The sequence below is a fragment of the Pezoporus occidentalis genome, unplaced genomic scaffold (assembly GCF_034315485.1).
Source record: "Pezoporus occidentalis ecotype Australia unplaced genomic scaffold, CSIRO_AGI_Poc_V1 ctg22, whole genome shotgun sequence".
NCBI classification, from domain to species: Eukaryota; Metazoa; Chordata; class Aves; order Psittaciformes; family Psittacidae; genus Pezoporus; species Pezoporus occidentalis.
The window spans coordinates 4,774,621-4,796,113 of NW_026914072.1; the positions used below are offsets into that span (position 1 = coordinate 4,774,621).

Sequence of the window (21,493 nt, forward strand, 5' to 3'; positions counted from 1 at the left end):
CACTTCTTCCTGGCCTTGTTGAGACTTTTGCACATCATAAGAAGGTTGAAAACATTACCAGGAGGTTCTGCAAATCGCTAGAGAACTCTACAATTACATGAAACTTCTGGGTCAGACACTTTACACTTGTTAGCAGACCAGCTCAGCAGCTTGCTTTCTGCGTTCCTCTTCAGCATAAATTTAATATACTGGAATGAATCTGTTGCCATCCATTTCAGGTAGAGTTAGCTAGCGGCTTCTGTACTTGAGCTATCTAGCAATTTATCTGGGAGCATTCTGGGTTTTAGCTGTTTACATTCTTGCCAATGTTTGCCTCATCTCCTCACTCCAGATTATAAGTTTGGAATTTGGCAAGGAATACTGTCAGGTGGCCAAAGTTGTGTCCTTCTCAGGTATTGTGAAGGTCATTCCCACTGAGCTGCAAGCTTATGAACAGTCCTGTTTGTGTGTGTTCAGAAGCAAGAGTCTGGCACCTAACCTATCGAATTAATTTATCTGCTCAGAGCCTTCTTTAGCACATGGCTTTAAGGCTTTAGAAGACTGTTCATCCTGATTGTTTTTTCCTCTAGGGATATTTTCATGTTTAAACATCTAGGGATGTTTTAATGTTTCTTCATCTTGGTTTTAGTCTTCGAGTGCTTTCAGCAGGTGTAAGCATAAGAAAGTGCAGAAGGCATGGCTGGAATGACAGAAGTGGGCAGTAAAAGGTATGGAGTAGAGTGCCTGTCCAGCCGCTGCTAAGTGATGGAGAGAGACATGTAAGGTGATTAGAGGTGTCTCCTGGCAGAGTACATCCGCGTGATAGACTGGCAGGGGAGGGAGAGAGAGGTGTAAATGTGGAAGAAGATAGAAAAGGCTGCAGCCATGAATTCTAGAGGTTTCTATGTGATGGCAAACCAGCAAGAGGTCTGGTGGCTCAAACTGAGCTCCTCTCTGTGAGGAGTTGTCCCTGGAGAAGAAAACCCACCACTGTCATCCTGTAGTCCAAGTGACTTGAATCTGTGTTATAGACTGTCACTTAGGTTCTGAATGCCAAAGACTGAGCTCAAGTTATACTTGTAACTCATGTGAGGAAAGAAGAGTTCTGTGTGAGCTACTGTGTTGGTTATGTGTCTGTTTGTCCAGGGACTTCTCTGCCATCTTCTGAACTTGGGGTAGATGAGGGAGAGCTGGCTTGTCTGCCAGAGCTGTCACACAAACTGGCAGCTTTAAGGATCTGAAAAGAAAGTGGTGTGGTTACGGCAGTGAACATCACCATGGGACTGAATTTCATCTCCTCAGACTAAAGTTTGTTCCTCATTCTGTGGTATTTTGTTTGGAGCAGCTGAGATCAGATTTGTGCTGTGGCAGGAAAGTCACTGGATCCTTTGCTTATTACCCTGAGAACTCAGGTCCCAGACATCTCAAAATGGATGTCCCACACTGGTGGACACCTTTCTGTCCTTAATATTTTGGTGTTGCTTCCTTATTTGTTCAGTGTGGAAAACACTGCTTCCCTTCATAGTGGTGTTGTCGAGGTAGACCTCGGGACTATAAAACCCTCCTTGATATGTCAAGAGCTCTTTATAAAAGTGACATGGAAAAAAACTTAGATCAAGAAGGAAATGATATGGCATGGTAGACAAGGAGCACAGCCACATACCCAACAGCAAGACTTAGCAGAAATATTGCCTAGTGGTCTCTTTAGCTGCTCAAGTAAAAAGGTTTGATCCGTACTTCCAACAGTCAAACAGTCATTTGAGATTGAGTATCTAGCCAGACAAATTTTGTTTGTTCCTCCCCCCCCCCGCTTTTGTGTTTGCTTGGGTGTTAAATAGTTGTCACATTCCTTGAAACTTTATATTTGTTGCTGTTTGGAAAGAAGATTAGGCATGATTTGTATCGAACACTATTAAGGCTGTATCTAAAACAAGACAGTGAATGCTTATTTTGTCTAGGAGTGAGTTGTAAAGTTTTTTCTGTTTAGCTTTGCTGGTATTGTTAGTAAAATTTGGAGATTCAAAACTTCCTACTTGGGTTCAGTTCTGCAGTCAAGATGAATTGGAAGTGGACAATAACCTATTGTCTCTAATACTGAATTTCCCCTTTCCCACTGATAGCTGAGGGTCTCATTTGAAGGGAATTGTTGGGTGAAATCCTTCTTCCACTCAGGTCAATGGTAAAAAAAACCAAATCGAACAAAGACTATTGAAGTCAGAGAGACGAGGGTCCCCTGAAGATGCAGTGCTTTCCTTTCCTCAGCCAGCTGGTTTTCTCATTGGAGATGGCAGAGGGGCTGTAATCTGTGAAATCACATGTTTTAATATTCCTTTGCCTTGGAAAGTGCAGATAAAAATGCAGCTTTCTACTCCACCCTCCATAATAGTATTAGACAAAAAACAGGCAGAAACATGATCTTCTCTATAACTAATCAGAATCTTTTTGCTGTCTCTGTACATATTTTTCCCAGGGTGCTAGGATGGTAAATATTTTAGCAGAGGGAATTAACTCTACTTCTCTTCCTTTATGTTCTGTTATCAACGGGACTAGCCCACACCCTCACTTTGCCTCATTTTTGGCTCTGTTTCTAAACCCTAAAATTCCTGTTCCTGCATTGAAACACAATTAAATTGAGGCTTAATGTGGTGCCTGGTTTATGTAATCTTGCTTTCTGGCTTTTTTTTTTTTCTCTTCCAAGTCTGAATCTCATGAATCAATGTGCATTCACATTTCATTTGAAATTTTCTAACTCTCCTCAGTGTACCTTAAAGCTTCCCTTTTTTGGGTTATGAAATAATAATAAAAAGCTTAACTCTTCAGATTGAGTTGTAACTGCTTTATATGTTAGACAGGCAGTTTCAGTTTAGCAAAGTAAAAATGGTGTGAGAGAGAAATTGCAGCTTGATTGTTTTTTAAAATATTCAGATTAGAATGTCATCTTTTATGAGTTTTTTTATAACCACTTAGATTGATACAGCTCTCTAAAGCTGTTCTGTTTTCCATCACACATTCTCATCTGTAAAACCTTCATTTTTATTAATCTTTGTACGATCTGTACAACTCTGAGATTAATCATTTTAAAAGAGCTGCTCTCCGAGTGTTAAGGATTTGCTGGGCTAATGGTAAATGTGAGCACTTTTAAACCCTCTGCAGCACATTGCTCCTGCTTAGTGGGTGCTGTTGCAGAAGTATCAGTCTTTGTTTCCCAGTTATCTAGAGACAGGGCTTGTGGCCAGGTTTCCAGGTCTGCTTCTGGCTGCCTAGAACCAGAGAACAAAATATAGCGAGCCCCTTTTTCACCAGCTAACTCCAATTCTGTGTATTTATAGTCCAGTTCTGCCTTTGTGCATTTCCCATTGAAGCCGAAGGGAGCTGTGTACTTACGAGTAAAGGTGGAAGTAGACTGTGAGGCTATGTCCTTTAGTCTTTGTTCCAGCAAAGATTTCTGTCAGATCCTGGTAGGCCAGTTTGGCTGCATCTGGCCTTGATTAGTTTTTACTCCTTTTAGGACTTGTGGCGGGATCGGTTTAATGTCTCTCCGAACTATAACTCTGGGCCTTACTGGGGATTTTTTGTTTTTCTCCTTTGTTTAATTCAGCCGTGTTTTCCCCCTGTCTTTAGCTGAGTTCCTCCTGGGGCCTGCTCAGCCCTTGAAGCAGGGGAAGGTGCAGTGTAGGAGCTTTGGCCATGCTCTCAGCCATGCTCTGAGTGCACTCACAACAGGGCAGTGAGGGGCTCTGCTGGCAGTTCTCCAGACTGCTCTGGTGTTGCCTGAGCAGCCCATCCTGCTGGGAGAGAGCTCATGTGTCCCGGTCCCAGAAGCCTGTCTCTCCCCAAGTATCAATGTTTACCTACCCTGGATTATCAGTGTTCATGCGAACAGCACAGTGTAATCTTCTTGGCTGTCTTGGAGGTTGGACTAGGTGATCTTTAGGGTCCCTTCAAACTCAAAACATTCTGTGATTCTATGGCTCTTTTTAATTTATAATGCATGTATTATTAGTGGATGTCGGGTGGGCACATTGCACTGCTTTGGTGGAGGTCTAGTCTGTTACCTAGTCCTGAGAGTCTATCAGGGTAATTTTTCATTATTATAATTACAGATTTGGTGGCCTAAGTGTATAAGGCATCATCTCTTTGCCTAGTTAAACATTGAATACCTGACTAGAAAAGATGAAAGCTAAGGCATCTCCTACCTGCTTAAGATTTTCATTTAGTTAATGTACTGTTAAATTCATCAGTGACTGCTATTGCTCATGTATGTGGTATTGCATCTGATCATTACCTCTTGTATGCAGAATTTCAGTAATGTAGTTAAGAGATTTATAGATCAATTTTTCTATCAGTGCTTTTATTTTAGCATATAAATTTTAGCAGCAACATGCAATAAGCCAACTGAGCAACAGCGTTTGCGGCAGACATCTGGCTGCATTGGGCAAAGAAGCTGGAAGAAAAAGATTGTATTTCAGTGAGGTGACTATCAGGTGGAGAGTGAAGGTTGAAGTTCAAGGGAGCAGTGGTGAAAACTCCAGCACTCCCGTTTCTCCACCGACTGGAAAGAGGATTCACCTGTAATTTCTGTTACAGGTGAAGGCCAGATTATTCCATAGTGCTTCATAGTGAACAAATCGCATTTTATCCAAGAAATCTCATGTGATCCATTTTGCTGTCATCATCCCTATGAGCATGCTGAGTACCAGCCAATGTTGATGGAAATGTGCTCAGCGTAACATGGGAACTGATTATTGATGCGTTTTTCCTAGGGGACTCGTTAAGCACTTAGCATGTGATGGATCAAAAGGCTCAGAAAACAGGTTTTACTCTTCAAGGCTTTGCAGTTGTGTGTACAGTTTTAGTGAAGTATGACTAGAAATAATGGGAGGAAATGTGAAAAAAGGCTGAATGCTGAGGAGGGCTTCCCAACTGTGTAATAAAATGGGAGGTGAAGTTTATCTGGAGGATACTTCCCATTCATAGAGCCATTCCTTAGGGCACAGACAGGGTCTTTGTCTGCTTCTTATTCCTGGGACGGATTATTTCAGAACTGACTGGTCTTTGCAGAAATAGTTATCACTGAAAGATAAAAACCATGTGAATCTGGAGGAAGAGTTAGGCTGTGTTTTATGGCATCAGTTTTTACTACACCTTCCTTCCAAAGTTTCTGCTCTGGGAAATCCTCTTATCCAGCTATGTGTCTCTTGTTTGTTGTAATGTGTAGGGTGGCTGGTACAGGCATGAATGAGAGGTTACACTGTTAGGGTGACTAATGATGAAATTCATGGTACATATCTGGAGTTTAATCTGATAATGGCATCTTCCTTTATCTGTTATTACATGAGAGAGAATTTCCTGCTTCTGCCCTATAACTTAATTCAGTATGATCACCTATTTGCTACTTAAAACTGAAATAATCAGAGAGTAACTTCCTAAAAGGTGTAGCCTTTGATTTGAATAGCCAGCTGAAGCCAGGGTTTGAAACTGGTATTTTAAGCAGCACAGGGATTGATGTAAAGGAAGTCATTTGCCAGGTGGCAGCCTGCAAGCCACTATGGGGACAACTACTGAGGAACACAACCCACAGGCTGCAGTGGGAGCTGTTCACAAGCTCTGCTCCCTCCTGCTTAGTCAGGTTCACAAACCATTTAGACATCTCCTGCATTCCAGTTCCTCTGACTGCTCTGCAAATCATGTAAGAGGTTTAAGACTTCCTTGTAATTCTACTCTGCACATGAACTTTGAGTGAAGAGAAAGGAAGGACCAGTGAAATGAGAGCCTGGGCCTCAGGGACCCTTTTAAATTGCTATTGCAAGCATTTGGCAAAGACTGGGATAACATCCTATGTATCCATCTCTGTCCCTAGCTGTGTGCCCCTGGGCTTTGTTCTGGCGTTTCTGATTTCTAGTGCAGTATAAAACATGAACACTTACCGCTGCCAATGTATATTAATGCACGTGTCAATGTCCGCACTAATGTAACATGCACATTTAAAATTAAACTCTCAAATTTATTTGCGTAATTTTGACATTAAGAAGGTTGCACACAGGAAGCACAGCAATGATGCTAACATTCTGGGCAGAAGACAGGTTTTTGAAGAATGTAACTAGATAGAACACATGGTTGTGACAGCCCCAGAACACAACAAGGGCTACAGACATTTTAAACTATTGTGATTATACTGCATGAGCAATCTTGAAAATTTACCCCTAGAAGGATATATAAATACCTGGTAGGCAGAGGCTGGTTTGTTTTTTTAATTGTATTTTTATAAGGGGGTAATTTGTAACGTATCCTGCAAGTTGATATGTGGGATAAATAGTTTGGACACTGATTTGTAATCTCTGTTTATGAGTACATGACTGCTATTCTTATAAATGTCATCACTTTCTTGGTAGTATGTGGTAATATCTCAGTCATGAGGTGCTGACAAAAATCCACTGCACTTAATGTGAAACTTGAGGCATTTTGCTCATTCCAAAAGATATTAGCAATAGGCAGCCCCACATTTAACTGAAAAATAATGTGTACATGTGCACATTACACAGTCATGCTGCTGTGTGGATTTTTCCCTCTTACCTAAAATCTTCGTGGGAATACATCAGAGTTCAAATCATGACAATTTTTAAATTTTTTCTTTTACTGTGCTGTCATAGTGGATACTAATAGGTGTAGGGATGGAGTCAGTGCATAGCGCCAGTGGAAGCAGAGCGATCTGAAGGTAGAACAGGCTTCCTTTGGTGAATTGCATTTGAACTTGGATATCCAGGCTATGAAAGCAAACTCTGCATGCGTTATTACTGACTTAAGAAATGAAACCTCTCACATGGAGCTGAGTACTGAAAAATATCTCATTTTCCCATTATTCCCCTCTTTATTTACAGCCATACGGCAGGATATGAAAATGAGAACCACAGTGCTCCCATGTTGTACAGCTGTGGGGCCCAATACAGAATACATACCCATGGAGTTTTTAGAGGCATACAAGTGAGTATGGTAGGACATTCTTCCTCGGGAAGTAAAACTGCTGCTTGTTTATAATGTTTGTGTACTATTTCACTTGTATTTATAAATCCATCCTTGGCTTGCGGTTTCCCTGTGTTATCAAGAAATGCTTTACATAGTGTCCTGACTCCACTGAAGCCATTGAAGTACAGTGTAAGATTTCTTTCTGAGAGTCATTTAAAATTGTTTATTTCTTCTTCTAAAGTATGCCTGTAGGGCAATATTCCTTACCAGACTCTCAGGATGTTCCAAAACATGTGACCCAGTTTCTACCTCCTAGCTCTAGTCACTGTGGTTGTGTGAAGCTTCCATGGTTACAATGGACTACGTCTGACACTATATAGAAAAAAGTGTTAGAGGACATTTATCTTTTACTGATTTCTGAGGCTTTACTAATGCAAATATATTTCCTTAAAACAAAATATACTAAGTGGTTGTTTCCTAATGACTAAGTAATCAGTGAATATTTGGGAGGAACTTACCATTCAAGGAAGTTAATTTCCTCCTTTTCTGAAAGTCATATAATCATAATCAATAAATACCACTGTAGAAGCTATACGTTCTTAAAACTGATGGCAAAGTCATTACGAAGTATCTGTCTCTTCTGCATTGCTCTCTGTTGTCAACATACACCAGTGTTTGTAGATAGCATCTTCTTTGCCTTTTCTGTACAGTTTAATAAGTCATTATTCAGTGGCAAGCTCTCAGAAATAGGCTCATGAGGCAGCTTTGTGGAGTGAGTAAAAGTAAGCTGTTGACATTCTTTAAGGAAGTTAATTGTTCCAGAAGGAGAAGATCATCTTTGATGGAACATTGTGACAGTGGTCAAAATGCATTAAGGCTGAGCTGTTCACCAGCTCCACCTAGATGGGCTTTCTTGTTTTGTTTTTACCAGTTTGAATTAAGATAATACATTAATTTCCTTGTCCTTAAACTTCATGTGAGTATTTAAAATAAAGAGGATAATGCTACCCTGGCTCATGCTCATACCTCTTACACTAATGTAAGCCTAAAACTGCTTTATACGCCAACGAGTGTTCTTGCAGAATTAATTGTGTGATTATATGTGAAGTCAGAATGTGGCCTATTTAAACTTGCACATCAATATTTGGTGAGAATTTAATAAACAGAGTTTAACAGATTAAAGGTGTAGTAAGGTTGTACTTTGTTAAAGTAGAGTTTTACAGTTTGCAGTGTATTTAAATATCTCTGTCCTGGAGAAGTGCCTCTGATTGTTTGTCTTTGAATATGTTAGTAAAAGCTTGAGAACATGCATGTTACATTAGCAAGTCTCTGTCATTGTAGGATGTCCGACGGGTGCCAGGAGTAGCTCCGACTATTGTCCGATCAGCAAGTGAGACAAATGAAAAACGTCCCTTCATGTGTGCGTACCCTGGCTGCAACAAGAGATACTTTAAGTTGTCCCATTTACAGATGCACAGCAGAAAGCACACTGGTGAGTGTCAGCATTGGATGGTATAAATCACGTCACAGCACTGGACAGCAGAGTGGGTAGGGTGGTTTTAAAATAGCATAAGGTGCAAGAAATGATCTGCCAGGTCAGGGGCAGACAGAGTCTGTCAGCTGGGCAATCCCTCTTTTTGATGCAGAAGACTGAAACGAGTGAGTAAAAATGCAGAGCAGTGCTGACAGCAGGAAGATCACCTCCCTCCCTCTCTTACTGTTACAGGGCACCATTCAGAGCTGTGAATCGTCCCTGTCTCTGTTCCCTCCATTTGGCAGCATCAAGGCTTGCTCCATATCTTAACTGTTGTTAACTATTAAGAAGTTTCCTCTGCAAGAGGAACCTAGACATTAGCAGCCTCTTGTCCTCCTGAGGAAGTCTTTTCTGGCTGGGGGTAAGAGGCAGGGATTGGCAAATGAGTTTCCTCAAACGGCATTTTTCCATGAAGAATAGAGCCTGAAGCCAGTCATTTGTAGGCTAAGATCTGAATTCTCTTTGAGCTCAGGCGATATATGTTCCATCTCAAAATGTGAAAATCAAATGCTCTGATGCACCTTGCCGAAGAGTAAACAAAGTTATTTTGCCTATTGGGAGATTGATTCTGTTGGAAATGTAGAATTATGATAAAACTTTATATATGCTCCTTGTACATTTTTTGGACTGCCTATCATATTTTCATTTAGACAGTTCTTTCTGTGCTAATCTAGAAATCTGTGGATAAAATCTGTAAATATGGATGTTCACTTGGCAATTAACCTGATAGGAAGTCAGAAGGGTGAAATGGATGAGGGCAGAGCAACTAATTCTGTGTGACCTGGCAGCTTGTCTGATGTTTCATAATAACTTTTCTTTTTGGAGACCATGTAGTGACATTAGTTAATTGTGTAAAATTCTACAGGTGAGAAATGAGCATCACAAAGGATTTTCAATCTGTGAATGGGCCAGTCACAAAATATTCAGATAGACATCTTCAGCATTGCTCAGATAAGAGCAATTCAAGATAATTTAAATTGTAACTGGAATCTAATCTTTGGAGATGAAGATCTACAGAAATGCTATTCTGTTATCTGTAAATAAACTGGAAACAAGAAAATGTGTTCATCTTTTGGGGTCCACTAACTGCAGTATTTTTCTTGAGTATGGCTAAACAGTTTTGTTTTTTTTTTCTCATAATCACAATTTCTTTCATTCCTAAATTGTATTTTAAGAGTCATAATTTATTTGTTCTGGTCTTGTATTTTATTCCCTTTAGTTGCTTGGCTTTTGCAGTGTTATTCCTGGATGTATCACAAGGACTTCAGCTTAGATATTTTTTTTTTCTTAACTGAAGATTTGCAGAATTACACCACATTATGATCTAGGCACGCAGAGTCACGAAAGGCCCAAAACACACAGGGAGTAGGGGATTAGGACTACAGCCATCTGACACCCCTGGAGAGATTCCTCCCATTGTCTTTGAGGTCATACATGCCCCTCCTTTGGCTTATGCTAAAGTGGAACAAGCTAGGGGAAGAACTTTTCTTTTCTTCAAACATCTCTTCTGTACAGGTGGGCCCAGATTTTTCTGCCACTGTATTTTGGTGTGTTGACAACCTTTGCAAGCTACTTTCCATACCAAATAGGGCATCTTGATTTCCAAGCCTTGTATTTGCTGATACAAGCATTGCTATTAATAAGGCCATGTAAGCTTTTGAAGTTGGTTGCAGCTAAAGAGAGTAAAGCATGTGATAGTGCACTGCTGGTATGAGAGCTGCTTGGAAACTCACCTAGCTGATGCATTCAGATTTAGGAATAGAAAGAAGATTTCCTCTTCATCATCCTAGCAGGGTGTTGTCCTCAGGCTGTTGAATGGTTGCTAGACATTTCATATGATTATGGTCTGGAAATTTTACTTACCAATTTCCAACTCCTGTAGAGATTTTAGAATATGATTATTTCTATTTCTTGTCTCCTCCTGTGGTCTGTTAGTCCTAATTTTAAGGAGTGCTTGTCTTGTTGATAACAGGGTAGTAGTTGGCAGTCAGAACACCTGATACTCTTAATAAAAAAAAGGATGTTTCTTTTTCTTATGCTTCAGTGTTTTGATGGGGAGGAATCCTGACAAGCCAGTCTGAAGTCAGGAGAGCTGTCAGGTGTCAGCTCAAGTGGAGGATAATTTGTTTGTGTTTGGTATACCTCTCTACAGCCCTCCCGTACTGTGGTTAAGGATGCACTCGTGGGCTTGAAGCTCTTGCACCTTTCTTAGCGTAGTGGTAGGGCAGTTTTTAAAATTATGACCACAGGATCTGAAAACAAGCTGTTACATACATCCAATACAGCAGATAGTATCTTTGCAGGGCAATGTTGGCTCTTGATTATCTTTTTCCTTACTGTAACAGATACTTGCAGAGGGCCAGCTCGATTGTCTATTCTTCACTAGTTGCAGTTTTGCAAAATCAAGCAAGGCCCTGAAACACAAAGTTGGATTCTGTAATCAGTTTTACCAATGTTTCAACATTGCATTCGTTGAAAATATGTTGACATTTTGTACCCTCCGCGACTGCTTATCCATTGTTAACAATGCCTTTATTGAAACATGTTCAGCCAAAAAAGCTTTTTTTCTTATCTTGGTGTATTTCGCTGCAGTAGATAGGCCTCTGAAAGGAAATGCAAAAATACATCTAATTTTTCAACAGTACAGCAAATAATTTGAGTTGTCAGCCTGTGGCAGACTTCAGAAACTTCTTTGCAGAAACAAATTGATGTCTAGACCTCCATAAATTTCATTTATGTGGAAACAATATTCTTGCCAGAGATCCTTTGGGTTCAGTGCCACACACTGGAAAAACTGGATTTATCTTGATGGAAAACAGCATTTTTGCAGAGAAAATACCCTCTGCCTGCTTGCCATGGATATTCCTCAGCCTAAATATGCACAACTGTGGGTGTGAACTTCTAACAGTGAGGTGCGAGAATCTGTAACTGATGAAGGTTGTCTTTTGTGTGTCAGGGACTCAGGTCTTGGTGGTGATTTTCTGGGGCTCTGGGGGGTGTAAGTAATGCAGTCTAATCATGACTTTTATACTAATCATCTAACAATGATTTCTTTGCTTTGAAAAAAATAATTTTATTATGGCACGTGCCACTGTGCTGCTAAGTGCTTTACAGTCATTAGTGCAGTTCATCATTACACCCCCTTTGAAAGACAGAGCTATGTCCTCTGTGTACAGATATGGTAAACAAGATTAATTTCAAAACAATAATGACATCTCACATCTGCCCTATGGTGTGACAATGACAGAAAACGTTACCTATAAAGGCTCCCTACTAAATAGAGACACACATTTTATCTGTGTTTGCTGAAACAAATTATTTTGAATAGAAATATATTATATTATTGAGGTAAAGTTGTGATTACAGGGTTGTACTCATGTGCTTAGGTGTGTATACAAGAAAAGGGGCTTAAATTGGTGCAGTGTGTATAGATCTTCAGATTCTCATTCAGGCTTGCAGCCTCTGGTTTCAAAATCAGCCCGGTCTCCTCATGCTTTCTTGTTAGCAGCGGGCTTTTGCTCTTGTAGCACTCTGTAATTAAATGCAATGATTGTGAATATTTTGTGCAGCTGCTACAGCAGTAGGAATTTCTCTTTTCCCATGTGTCTGGGCAAATGAGTTTGCTCCAGAGAAAATGTGCAGGTTCCTCTGATTTAACTATTTTTGAACAAATAGGTTTATTTTATTAGAAGCATTTATTATGATACCTGCAAAGGCTGATTCATACTTGTTTGCCATTGTTGACCTTTAGTTTTTCCAAATATTTCCCTAAATATTAAAGAACTGCTATTCCCTTTGTCCTCTCCCAACTACTTCATTATGCACTGAGTTTAGCCTTTTGTGTGCCCTCTCTCAATAATGAAATATAAGTAATCCTGGAAGCCTGCGAGTTGCAGGTGGAAGGACTGGGGGAGCTCCATCTTCACGTCCTGTTTTGTTTTGAAATTGTATGTGGTCCTGTAGGAAGGTGACAGCATTATGGAATAGTTTCCATACATTAAGAGACTTTAGTCTTTTACTGGAGAGGATTTAATAGGGCTGGGGACCTAGACAGTGCTCCACTCCCTCTTGGTATAGTGATTTAATGAGGTACTCACAGACTTTCAATCTGGGTCATTCATGTTGTCCTGTTCTGATGCAAGTTCTGGGCAGTAACAGGTATGTGACAGTTGGCTTTGGCAGGCATTTTGCTTGGCACTAGCTGATGTGGAAGGAGTAGAAGGAAAAGAAAATTAGGATTTCTGTCCAAATATTGTGCCTTTTTTGTTTCTTTGCTTTTTGTTTTCTATGCAGTGTCACCGTATATTTGTGTAAGCATCTTGGACCGATTCCTTTAATATATGCATTGGGCAAATTTGTCCTTAATTTAATCAAGGTTGTATTTCAAAGTATTTAAGTAAATGCTTTTGTGTGCATGCCATTAGACCCGTGATACTGTTTTATCCAAATACCTCCTTAACCATCTTCTGAGTTTATATTGCAATTAGCAGACAATCATCCTGTCACTGCATTCTGCTCTGCTGACATTCCTCCTCTTAAATCTGCCAAAGGGCTGAATTCCTTGGAAGTAAGTGATTTCTGAAAAGCAGGCACCCCCTGGGAAGTCCACGCGGTCAAAGTGTACGGAGCTATTTCAAACACCTGTGGCAACTTTAATCCCTTACTCTAATAAATTAAGCACAGCAGACATGGAAATTGTCCACACCTAGGTCTGAGAATCAGTAAACTCCTTTGGGCGACTGGCACAGGAAGTCAGCTTGTTCTTGCAGATTAATTTGCTTTTGTAAGATTTTGATTTTAGCTACACAGTATTTGAAATGCTGTCCTTAACATGCTACTTATGCTCTGTTGCTTAGGTCAGAAGGCTTCTGCTTTAAACTAAACTAGTTTGCGCTGGTATCTCAGAATACCAGTGCAACCAGAACACATGTCATCATAATAAAATCAGAAATGCAGACACTTCTGTGGAGATTTATGAAACTGATAGGTTTTTAAAAACATACCTGGAGAAATTAACCCCACTAAGCACCTCAGCTGGTGTTTTTCCTTAGGTCCTTCCTCCTGGACCTTTGTTTTAGATCTCAGCTTTCCACAGTAGACAAAAGCAGGTCCCAGCTGGTCTTGTGTGTACCTTCCAGATAAAACCCAGGATTCTCCCAGCTTTGAAGCAAGAGATGTTTCATTACTTCTTGTCCTGAGGCCTCTGTGCAGGGCTGTGGCTCTGTCCCCAGACCTTATGTAGGGACAAAGGTGATTATATCTGAGGCTTTTGCAGGATTCCAGTGTGTGAATCAGATCTGAAAGATCATACAGCTACTTCTGTAGCAGCATGAGGACTATTGTTTTGTGTGCTGGCTGAATTTCACCAACTGTGTGGTACACTACATGCAGGCAGTGTTTCTCTCTTTCTTCAAGCTCCTTGATCACTGCATTTGTTTTTGCATGTGTATATTGCATGTGTATAGTGTTGGTCCTTTTCCTTGGTTGAAAGCCACATTCATTTGAGACACTATCTTGTAGGGGGATCATTTGTTTGAAAAGCCAGAATCTCACTTATTGTCCCAAAGAAAAGCCATCTCAATGGTCTCTGCTGAGCTGCATGGGAGGTGGAGGAATTTATGTTTACAGGGGGCTTTGCAATAATTCACGGGCTTGCCTGCAGGAGGTGTGCAGCTACATGAGAAATGCTATTTAATGGTGCTTTATAAGAGAAACATCATTTGTGTTTTGGGGAAGAACATGTCTTTTTCTGTAGTTGAATTTTGCACTGTTTCTTTTAATTTGTTTTAATTTAGAGTGGTTAAAATTGCCACCTACATGGATGCCATTTATTTAGGTTTTGCTTTAAAATAAAGTTGTTCCTTTGTACAGAATATGTATTACTGAAACAGGTGGAAAGGCCTTAATATGGTTTTCAGAGAAATATAAACCAAGAGATTTCTGTTCTTTTCATGTAGAAAACAACACCAAAAACCATGCAGCTGGAAATTTTTTGTAGCTTTCACCTAATGGTTTGGTCTTTTTTTAGGATGAGCAGATTCATTATCAGTGCAGATGCAGTAGAATGATGCCAGCCTTTCCCCACTGATCCCAACACAGCTGTATGGGTTTATAGTACATGAGTCCTGTGGTACCACTAAGCTGCTTTAGGCAAGAGAGAAGTCTACATCTCATTCTAGCTGATGTGTTCCCTCATCTAGCCACATGTTCTGATAAACTGTTTGTCTTTTACAGGTGAAAAGCCTTATCAGTGTGATTTTAAGGACTGTGAACGAAGATTTTCTCGTTCAGACCAACTCAAACGCCACCAAAGACGACACACAGGTTTGTTGACACCACATCTCTACTCACTGGAGTTCATCTTTAGATGTGAATTGTGATCTAAAAGGTCTACTTCTGAACCTCTCTTTTTATGATGTGTCTGCTCATACACAATGCCCATAATGCCAAACCCTTGAACTTAGATTTAGGAGAGGACTGTAGCTGGAGTTTTTATTAGCATTGCAACACTTTCATCCTGCTGCTGAAACAGCTTTCTTAATTTAACTGTTTGCTTTATACTGTACCCCCAATGTAGGGAAACTGTTATTTAAAAAAAACAAACAGTTCTATAAGAACTTGCCTGATAAACACTACTGTTGTTATTCTGATGCTTGTGTGGCAATGCTAACAGGTGAATGCTGCATGTGCCTCACCTGAAAGGCTGGCAGAATTACTGTGCGTGTCTGCATGGACAGAAGTGGAAAAAGAAAAGCCGTACTGTCTATAATGCTTAAGATCTTAATTCAGCAAACCACTTCATCGTAGATTTGAACCTTTTCTGAACTCTGCCAACTAAAGAAGGATTCCAGGGGCAGCAAGGAGAGAAATGTCAAAGATCTGGCTGGTTGGATTGCAAAAATAGCCTGGAAAGTGTATAGCAGTTTATGTACAGCAGAGAGGGCGGAGCAGTCATGAGGGTCTGGGTCCTATCTAGGCTTGTGTCCAGGACCTGTCTTTCTCAGTGGATCATTGACAGGGTGAAATGTTCTGAGACAGCTGAAATTGCTTGTGAGTTCAGTCCAAATTCAGTACGTTGTTTTTTTGCACAGACACCATTTTTCTGGAGATGTCAGGACAGCCTATTTCAGCATTTCAGGAGCTCTTGGAAGTCTAGATTAGATTGACAAGGAAGGCAGCAGCCTTTCTCTAAGTCACAGAATATGAGATGGTGATGAGTTCAGCCTCCTAGCCAAGAGTGGAACCATGAGGGAACAGTCTATGGAACATGAGAAAGGGCTTCAGAGTGCTCCTCTGAGTTGCAGCAAGAAATTGCATTTGGGTCTCCTATATTTCAGGGAGTGGCCTGACAGCTGGTTTACTCACTGTTGTGTGGTGGATTTCTGCCTACCACTTTTCTTGCTCAAGATGTTCTATCTCATTTAAATGGTATTACTGGGACAGGTAGGAAGTGTTTTTTAAAGCTGGTATAGAAATACTCTCTTGTTATGATAGTTTTTAGCAACTGCCTGCTAGAACGTATCTGTGATAAGCAGTCCCCAAGACTTCTCTGTAGTGTGTAAAGTAGTAGTAGAAGTGTAAGCCTATTTGGAGCATGTAAATATATACCTCCATACTTCTATTTTTATGTCATAGTTGCTCGTACATGATAGTGGTGGTGCCAAGCCACAGGATCAGAATTCACAACATTTGCAGATCCTGCTTAGTTCAACAGTGGGTGTTTGTTCATAATGGTACTGTTTGGATGCTTCTGACCCAAACATCAGAAGAAGAGGTTACAAAGGGATGGTAGCCTAATTAATGACTTTCTATCATTTGTAGGCATGAAGTTAGGAGGCGCAGTTACAGTAGCTAGTACAAACGCCCCAGGCTTTTCAAAATTCAGAAATAGCTGATTTCTTTCACTCTTCCAAAAGATGTTGGGATATAAGATAGATTTTATTTTTTTCTTTGGTCTCTTCAGGTGTGAAGCCCTTCCAATGTAAAACCTGTCAGAGAAAGTTCTCCAGATCTGATCATCTGAAGACTCATACCAGGACTCATACAGGTAAAACAAGTGCGTAAACTTTTCTTCACATTTATATTTCATTATTTTTAAAGTTTAAATCCAATGTTGTTGTAAATTATATGATTAGAAAGTATCTTAACCAGGAGTTAAATATACAAAATAACAGAAAGAATTTCAGACTGTGTTGGTTTTTCAATATAACTACGTTCCCCAGGTGTTGCAGTCACTTTTCACAAAGGGCTTTAGATGATTTTGGAAACTAGGCTTTCTTCATGTTTAAAGACATTTCTGCTTGGCAAAATCTATTCTGTCAGCTATTGTGAAATGAAAATCATAGTCTCAGCCCACAGATGTCAAGTTGATCTATTGCCTTTACTGAAAAAGCCCTACAAGACAGAAATTTTAATTCCAGCTTCAGCCGAAGGTCTGTAATCTAAAGTATTCATGCCTACTCATGCTTAAGTGTCTGCTGAGCCTAATGCAGGATAGCATGGCAAAGCTCTTGCTCTTGCTGCTTGTACTGTAATCTCCCCAGAAGATAAAAGGAGTGCCTTTTGCAAACTCACACTGGCAGACACTAAAGTAAAAGCTTACTCAAATATTCAAGGACCTTTTTGTGGAAAACACAGTAGTTTGTATAAATGCAGTAGTTTGTATAAATGCAGGGAAAAAATAGGAGGCCATTTTAGTCTACTCTGCTCTCATGTAAGTGTAAACACCGTTAAGGAGCAACTGCAGCAACCTCTGCATTTTAGTTTCAAGTTTCAGAATTATTCCTGTGAACTGACATTTTCTATTCCCTTCCACTATATCTGCAGTATTTTTACTAAGTAATTGTTTACCGAGCACTTTGACATGTTATTAGATGTCACAGGGTTTTCTATACTGGTGTTAACCTTTCAAATTCAGTCTCTGCACAGATGGACAAGGAGCCTGAAAATCTTTTTCTCCCTGCTAAGGATTCTTATTTCTCTTCTGGACCGTAAAACACATATTTAATACTTTCAAAAATAAAAGAGAAATTTTAATAAAACAAATGATTCACTTGAGAACATGGCATTTTCTGCGGCACTGGCCAAATAGATGCTTCAAGTAATGGCCATATATATACTTGCAACCTGAAAATGGTGAAGTGCATGGCTGTGTTCCTGGGCTCACCCCATGGTCTCATGATGAGTTGCAGGGCCTTTCTTCATCAGCAAGAGGTAACATTCTGGTAGAAACAAATGGCAAGTGTTTGTCACATGCTAGCAAGCCAGGATAAGCTACATTTCCCATCACAGTTCTTTGCTACCTGATCTGCCAATTCAACACTTTTGTGACTCCAGTAATTTTTTACCCCAGGTTAGCTAAAACAGTGAAGAACTCGCTCTTTTTTTAATAATGAAGCTCATATCCCTGTTCTAGTTGTTCCTTGCTGCAAGCCCACACTGCTGTCATTGCTGAAAGCAGCGTCCCTTGCACACTGATGCCCTCACAGCACAGACCTTTGGGTGCTCTCACTGCCTGCCACAGGCTTAGGTTCTGAGCAAGCTCTGCAGCTCAGCTGTGTGCTGCTGTGATGTTCTGTTGGCTGTTTTGGATGTGTCAGGCTCTGACTGTAAAATACACATATTCCAAAGGGAATGAGCACAAGTGGTGGGTGGGGACTTTCCATCTCCATCTTGTCCTGTAGCTTTGTTCCCCTTTCTTTCTTGTACCCCCTGAATTTTGCCATGCTTGCAACATGACCACCTTGCTCAAGTTAACAGGCTCCATGTTAAATCTCAATGAAGGAAAGCATAGGTGACTTCCATCTAATTCTGTCCTAATTTTAAGTCAACTGCCAAACTATTTCTTAGGCTACAAATTCAGGGGGTTTTGTCTCCACAAGCAATTTTACTCTGACAGCAATCTTTGCTGTAGAAAAAATGAGTCAAAAAACAACTCCATACATCTATATACATTGTTAGAAATGGAAATGTGATTTCTGATATCTGTACAGAGAAGCTGTGCAAAGGAATCTGTGCCCAGCACAGAACTAATAGAGATAGCTGCCTCCTGTTGTGAGAGGACAACCAGAATTGCTTGTGAAACAGCCAAACTCTGCTGCTTTTACTGTGGTGGTTCAGTGATAGGTAACTCACATCAGTTCACAGGATGGTTTTGCTAATGCTGCCGAGATGAAAGAAGACCTCTTTATACAATCTGTGATTTTTATCAGTAGCCCTGACCAGGTAATTTTTTTCTCATACTGTTTTATGCACTCATGTGAGATAGCCGATGCTTTTGCCAGCATGTGTGTTAAGTGGATAAAGTAGATTTTAAACACCCTTAAATATATTGCATGGAATTTTGCAAACAGAAATACATATTTACTCCAACCCCAGATCCCCTTTTGTCTGAGTTTGATGTTTGTGAGGCACAATGTGAGGCAAGGAAGAGGAGAAGATGCCTGGGTGAGCTCGTACCACCCCAGGGTGTCTTGAATTGGAGAGTACAAGGTGTGTAGACAGCACTGAAAAGCCCAGCCCAGAGCTGAACCTACTTTAAAATATTTTTGGGGAAATAAGAGAAAATGCAATTCTAGAAGAAACATGAATCACTGGGAACTGCTCTGAGCTAATGAAAGCATTCCATCAGCATTCCTGCAGCGTCACAAACATGGCCTGAAATTCCACGTAAACATTGTAGAAAATCAAGAGACCAGATTAAACTGTAAAAAGGTGGTGGCAGTTCTTGTTAAAATTGAATTGTCTTTTTTAGTGATTATGCTCATGGGAATGTTTGAGCTTTTAACACCTCCTATAGATGTGCATCTTTATTTAGACAGTAGTGGGAAAGTTTCAGTCTGGCTCAGCAGACTTCGTGCTGAACTCCATTGCTTCGACCATATTCACTTACACTCACCAGTTTCAAAGAACTTCAGCCAAAACTCATTGAACTAGCTGGGAAAACTCTCCTTGACTTGAGGTCAAGCTCTAAATAGTCACTGACAATTTTCACAGTGACTAACAGTATGTCTGCACCACAGTCCAAGGTGTGACTGAAGCTTGTGCAAATGCCAGAGTGACTTTTAAACTAGCTCCTTCAAGAGCTGAGAGTAGCACAGACATGGCGATGCGATGTTCAGTAAGGGCCTGTCATCAGGAATGAAACACTGCAAAAAGTTCTACATCATCTGAAAAGGCTGTTGTTAGAGATCAGCTGAGGGAGGTGTAGGAAAGCCCTGAGTGCTGATGGGATCAGGGATTGAGGGCTCTCCCACACTCTCTTAGGACAGCCCGGGATGCCTTTGCTCCTGACAGGGGCTCTGCCTGACCCCTTACAGCCCTGCAGAAAGAAAACAAATAGCAGTGTCTGAGGCAAGCTGTATACCCAGTTAATAACAGGGTGTTTTGTTAACAGGTGAAAAGCCTTTCAGTTGCCGGTGGCCCAGCTGTCAAAAAAAATTTGCCAGGTCTGATGAATTAGTTCGTCATCACAACATGCACCAGAGGAACATGACTAAGCTGCAGCTGGCCCTTTAGGCAGTCCAAACAAGTGAATAAACCAGTGGGACATTATGAGCTATTGCAAACTTTATCAGCCATCTTCGATCACCTCTGTCAGAAAGCCGCATCTGTCTTCGCATCTCATTTGACACAAGTTAACTGAACTGTAGGATTCTGCTCAGCCTTGTCTTTCATTTGGACTTACACAAGTTCCCATTCAATAAGTTCAAGAGATTTTTATTTGTACTTTTGTTAAAAAGTAAGCAAGGTTGCCACAGTTATAGTATACTATAAGCTATGCTTAACTTTTCTCATCTGTCTCTAGTTTTCTGGTTTTATTTTCACTTGAACTTTTCTAGGTGCAAAGTCTTGTGCCTTTTTAAGTCGTACAGTGGGTGGGTGGATCCTCCCTGTTGAAGGTAAGCTTTATGCTTACTTCATCTGTGCATACACTGGGGTTTCCCAACGCTAGTACAGCTATCCTCACAAAATGAGATGGACCAATCACCTGAGATACTTCAGGTAAACTTTGTACTTGTACTACCAAAGGGCAAGTTTTTTAAATTGGAAAATCAGCTTTTGAATTTCACAAATCAAACGTTTTTAAAGGACATATTTCTAGAGCAGCTAAAGATAGATGACCCAGAGCCTCTCTGTACAGAAAATAAGAATCTTACCATTAAGTTAACTTGTTTTTTAAATAATCATATAATTGATCCTCCCCAAACTGTTTGTTTTTTTTTTTTTTTGTCAATTAACTCTCTCCCTTTCTCTGTCTCTGCTTAATGTATTGGTTTAAATTTATTCTGTTGTAAGATGCATAGATCTTCTTTACACAAACCTAATTGCAATCATTGTAGACATTTGGGATTTGTTTACAATGTAAAGCCACACTGGTTATGTGGCTGGCGAGCTGTATAAACTTAAAACTGAACTTTTAATGGGGCTGGTCCAGGATCTCCATTAGCAGATTACTCTTAAGATAAGTAACTTAAAAAAGATTCTTTGTCAAGTATATGTGAAAAAGACATTATTAGTGTAACAAAATATATTGTTTCAGGGGCTTGGGAGGAGGGATTTATTATTTACTTTTAATTGCTTGAAATTGTGTGTATATGTATATCTGATAATGTATTGCTCTTAGACATCTAAAATTAGAAAGTGTATAAATATTAGATGCATCACTGTTCTGATGTTGTTGCTGTTACAAACTATTGATAACACTAAGAATGTAACCTGTGTTTTTCACTGAGCTTTCAATTAAAGCCCATTCAGCGTCCAGCAGATGTCTTGTTTCATGTCTGGTATTAAATTTCAAATGCCCTGTCCAATAGTATCTTTTCATTTTTTTTCCCTGTGTATAAAGGTACCACCATCACTGATGACCACTAGTTAACCTGTCCAGGTCCTGACCACAATTTATCCATCTCACTTGGGAATCATACTGGCAGGAGCAAACAGTGTCAAGTTTCATACTGTACTATAAAGCAGTTGCTTCAATCCCTCATCTGCTTACCAAACTGCTCCTTTTCTTTT

At 40.1% G+C, this 21,493-nt stretch overlaps 1 protein-coding gene and 1 long non-coding RNA gene across 16 annotated transcripts in view; one reads left to right on the forward strand and one right to left on the reverse strand.

Annotated features, from left to right (window-relative positions):
* Nucleotides 1-21,493, forward strand: part of WT1 (WT1 transcription factor) — a 340,397-nt gene that overhangs the window by 62,054 nt on the left and 256,850 nt on the right. For 9 of the 14 annotated variants that reach the window (XM_062620319.1, XM_062620317.1, XM_062620320.1 and 6 more), the window contains 5 exons: nucleotides 6,858-6,960; nucleotides 8,284-8,434; nucleotides 14,711-14,800; nucleotides 16,440-16,532; nucleotides 19,872-21,231. The exons of 1 other annotated variant lie outside the window; for it this stretch is intronic. In XM_062620319.1, coding sequence (XP_062476303.1) covers nucleotides 6,858-6,960; nucleotides 8,284-8,434; nucleotides 14,711-14,800; nucleotides 16,440-16,532; nucleotides 19,872-19,993 — 559 coding nt within the window. In that variant the 3' untranslated portion in view covers nucleotides 19,994-21,231. Of the gene's footprint in view, nucleotides 1-6,857; nucleotides 6,961-8,283; nucleotides 8,435-14,710; nucleotides 14,801-16,439; nucleotides 16,533-16,698; nucleotides 17,537-18,615; nucleotides 18,701-19,871; nucleotides 21,232-21,493 lie in introns of those variants that run through there. 4 more of the 14 variants (XR_009965165.1, XM_062620311.1, XM_062620309.1 and 1 more) reach the window with 4 other exon arrangements.
* The window catches only part of LOC134164502 (uncharacterized), a 32,177-nt gene continuing 21,342 nt past the window's right edge, over nucleotides 10,659-21,493 (reverse strand). For both annotated transcript variants that reach the window (XR_009965168.1, XR_009965169.1), the window contains 2 exons: nucleotides 12,574-12,677; nucleotides 10,659-10,890 (listed from right to left, as the gene is read on the reverse strand). This is a non-coding gene — a long non-coding RNA (uncharacterized LOC134164502). The remainder of the gene's footprint in view (nucleotides 10,891-12,573; nucleotides 12,678-21,493) is intronic.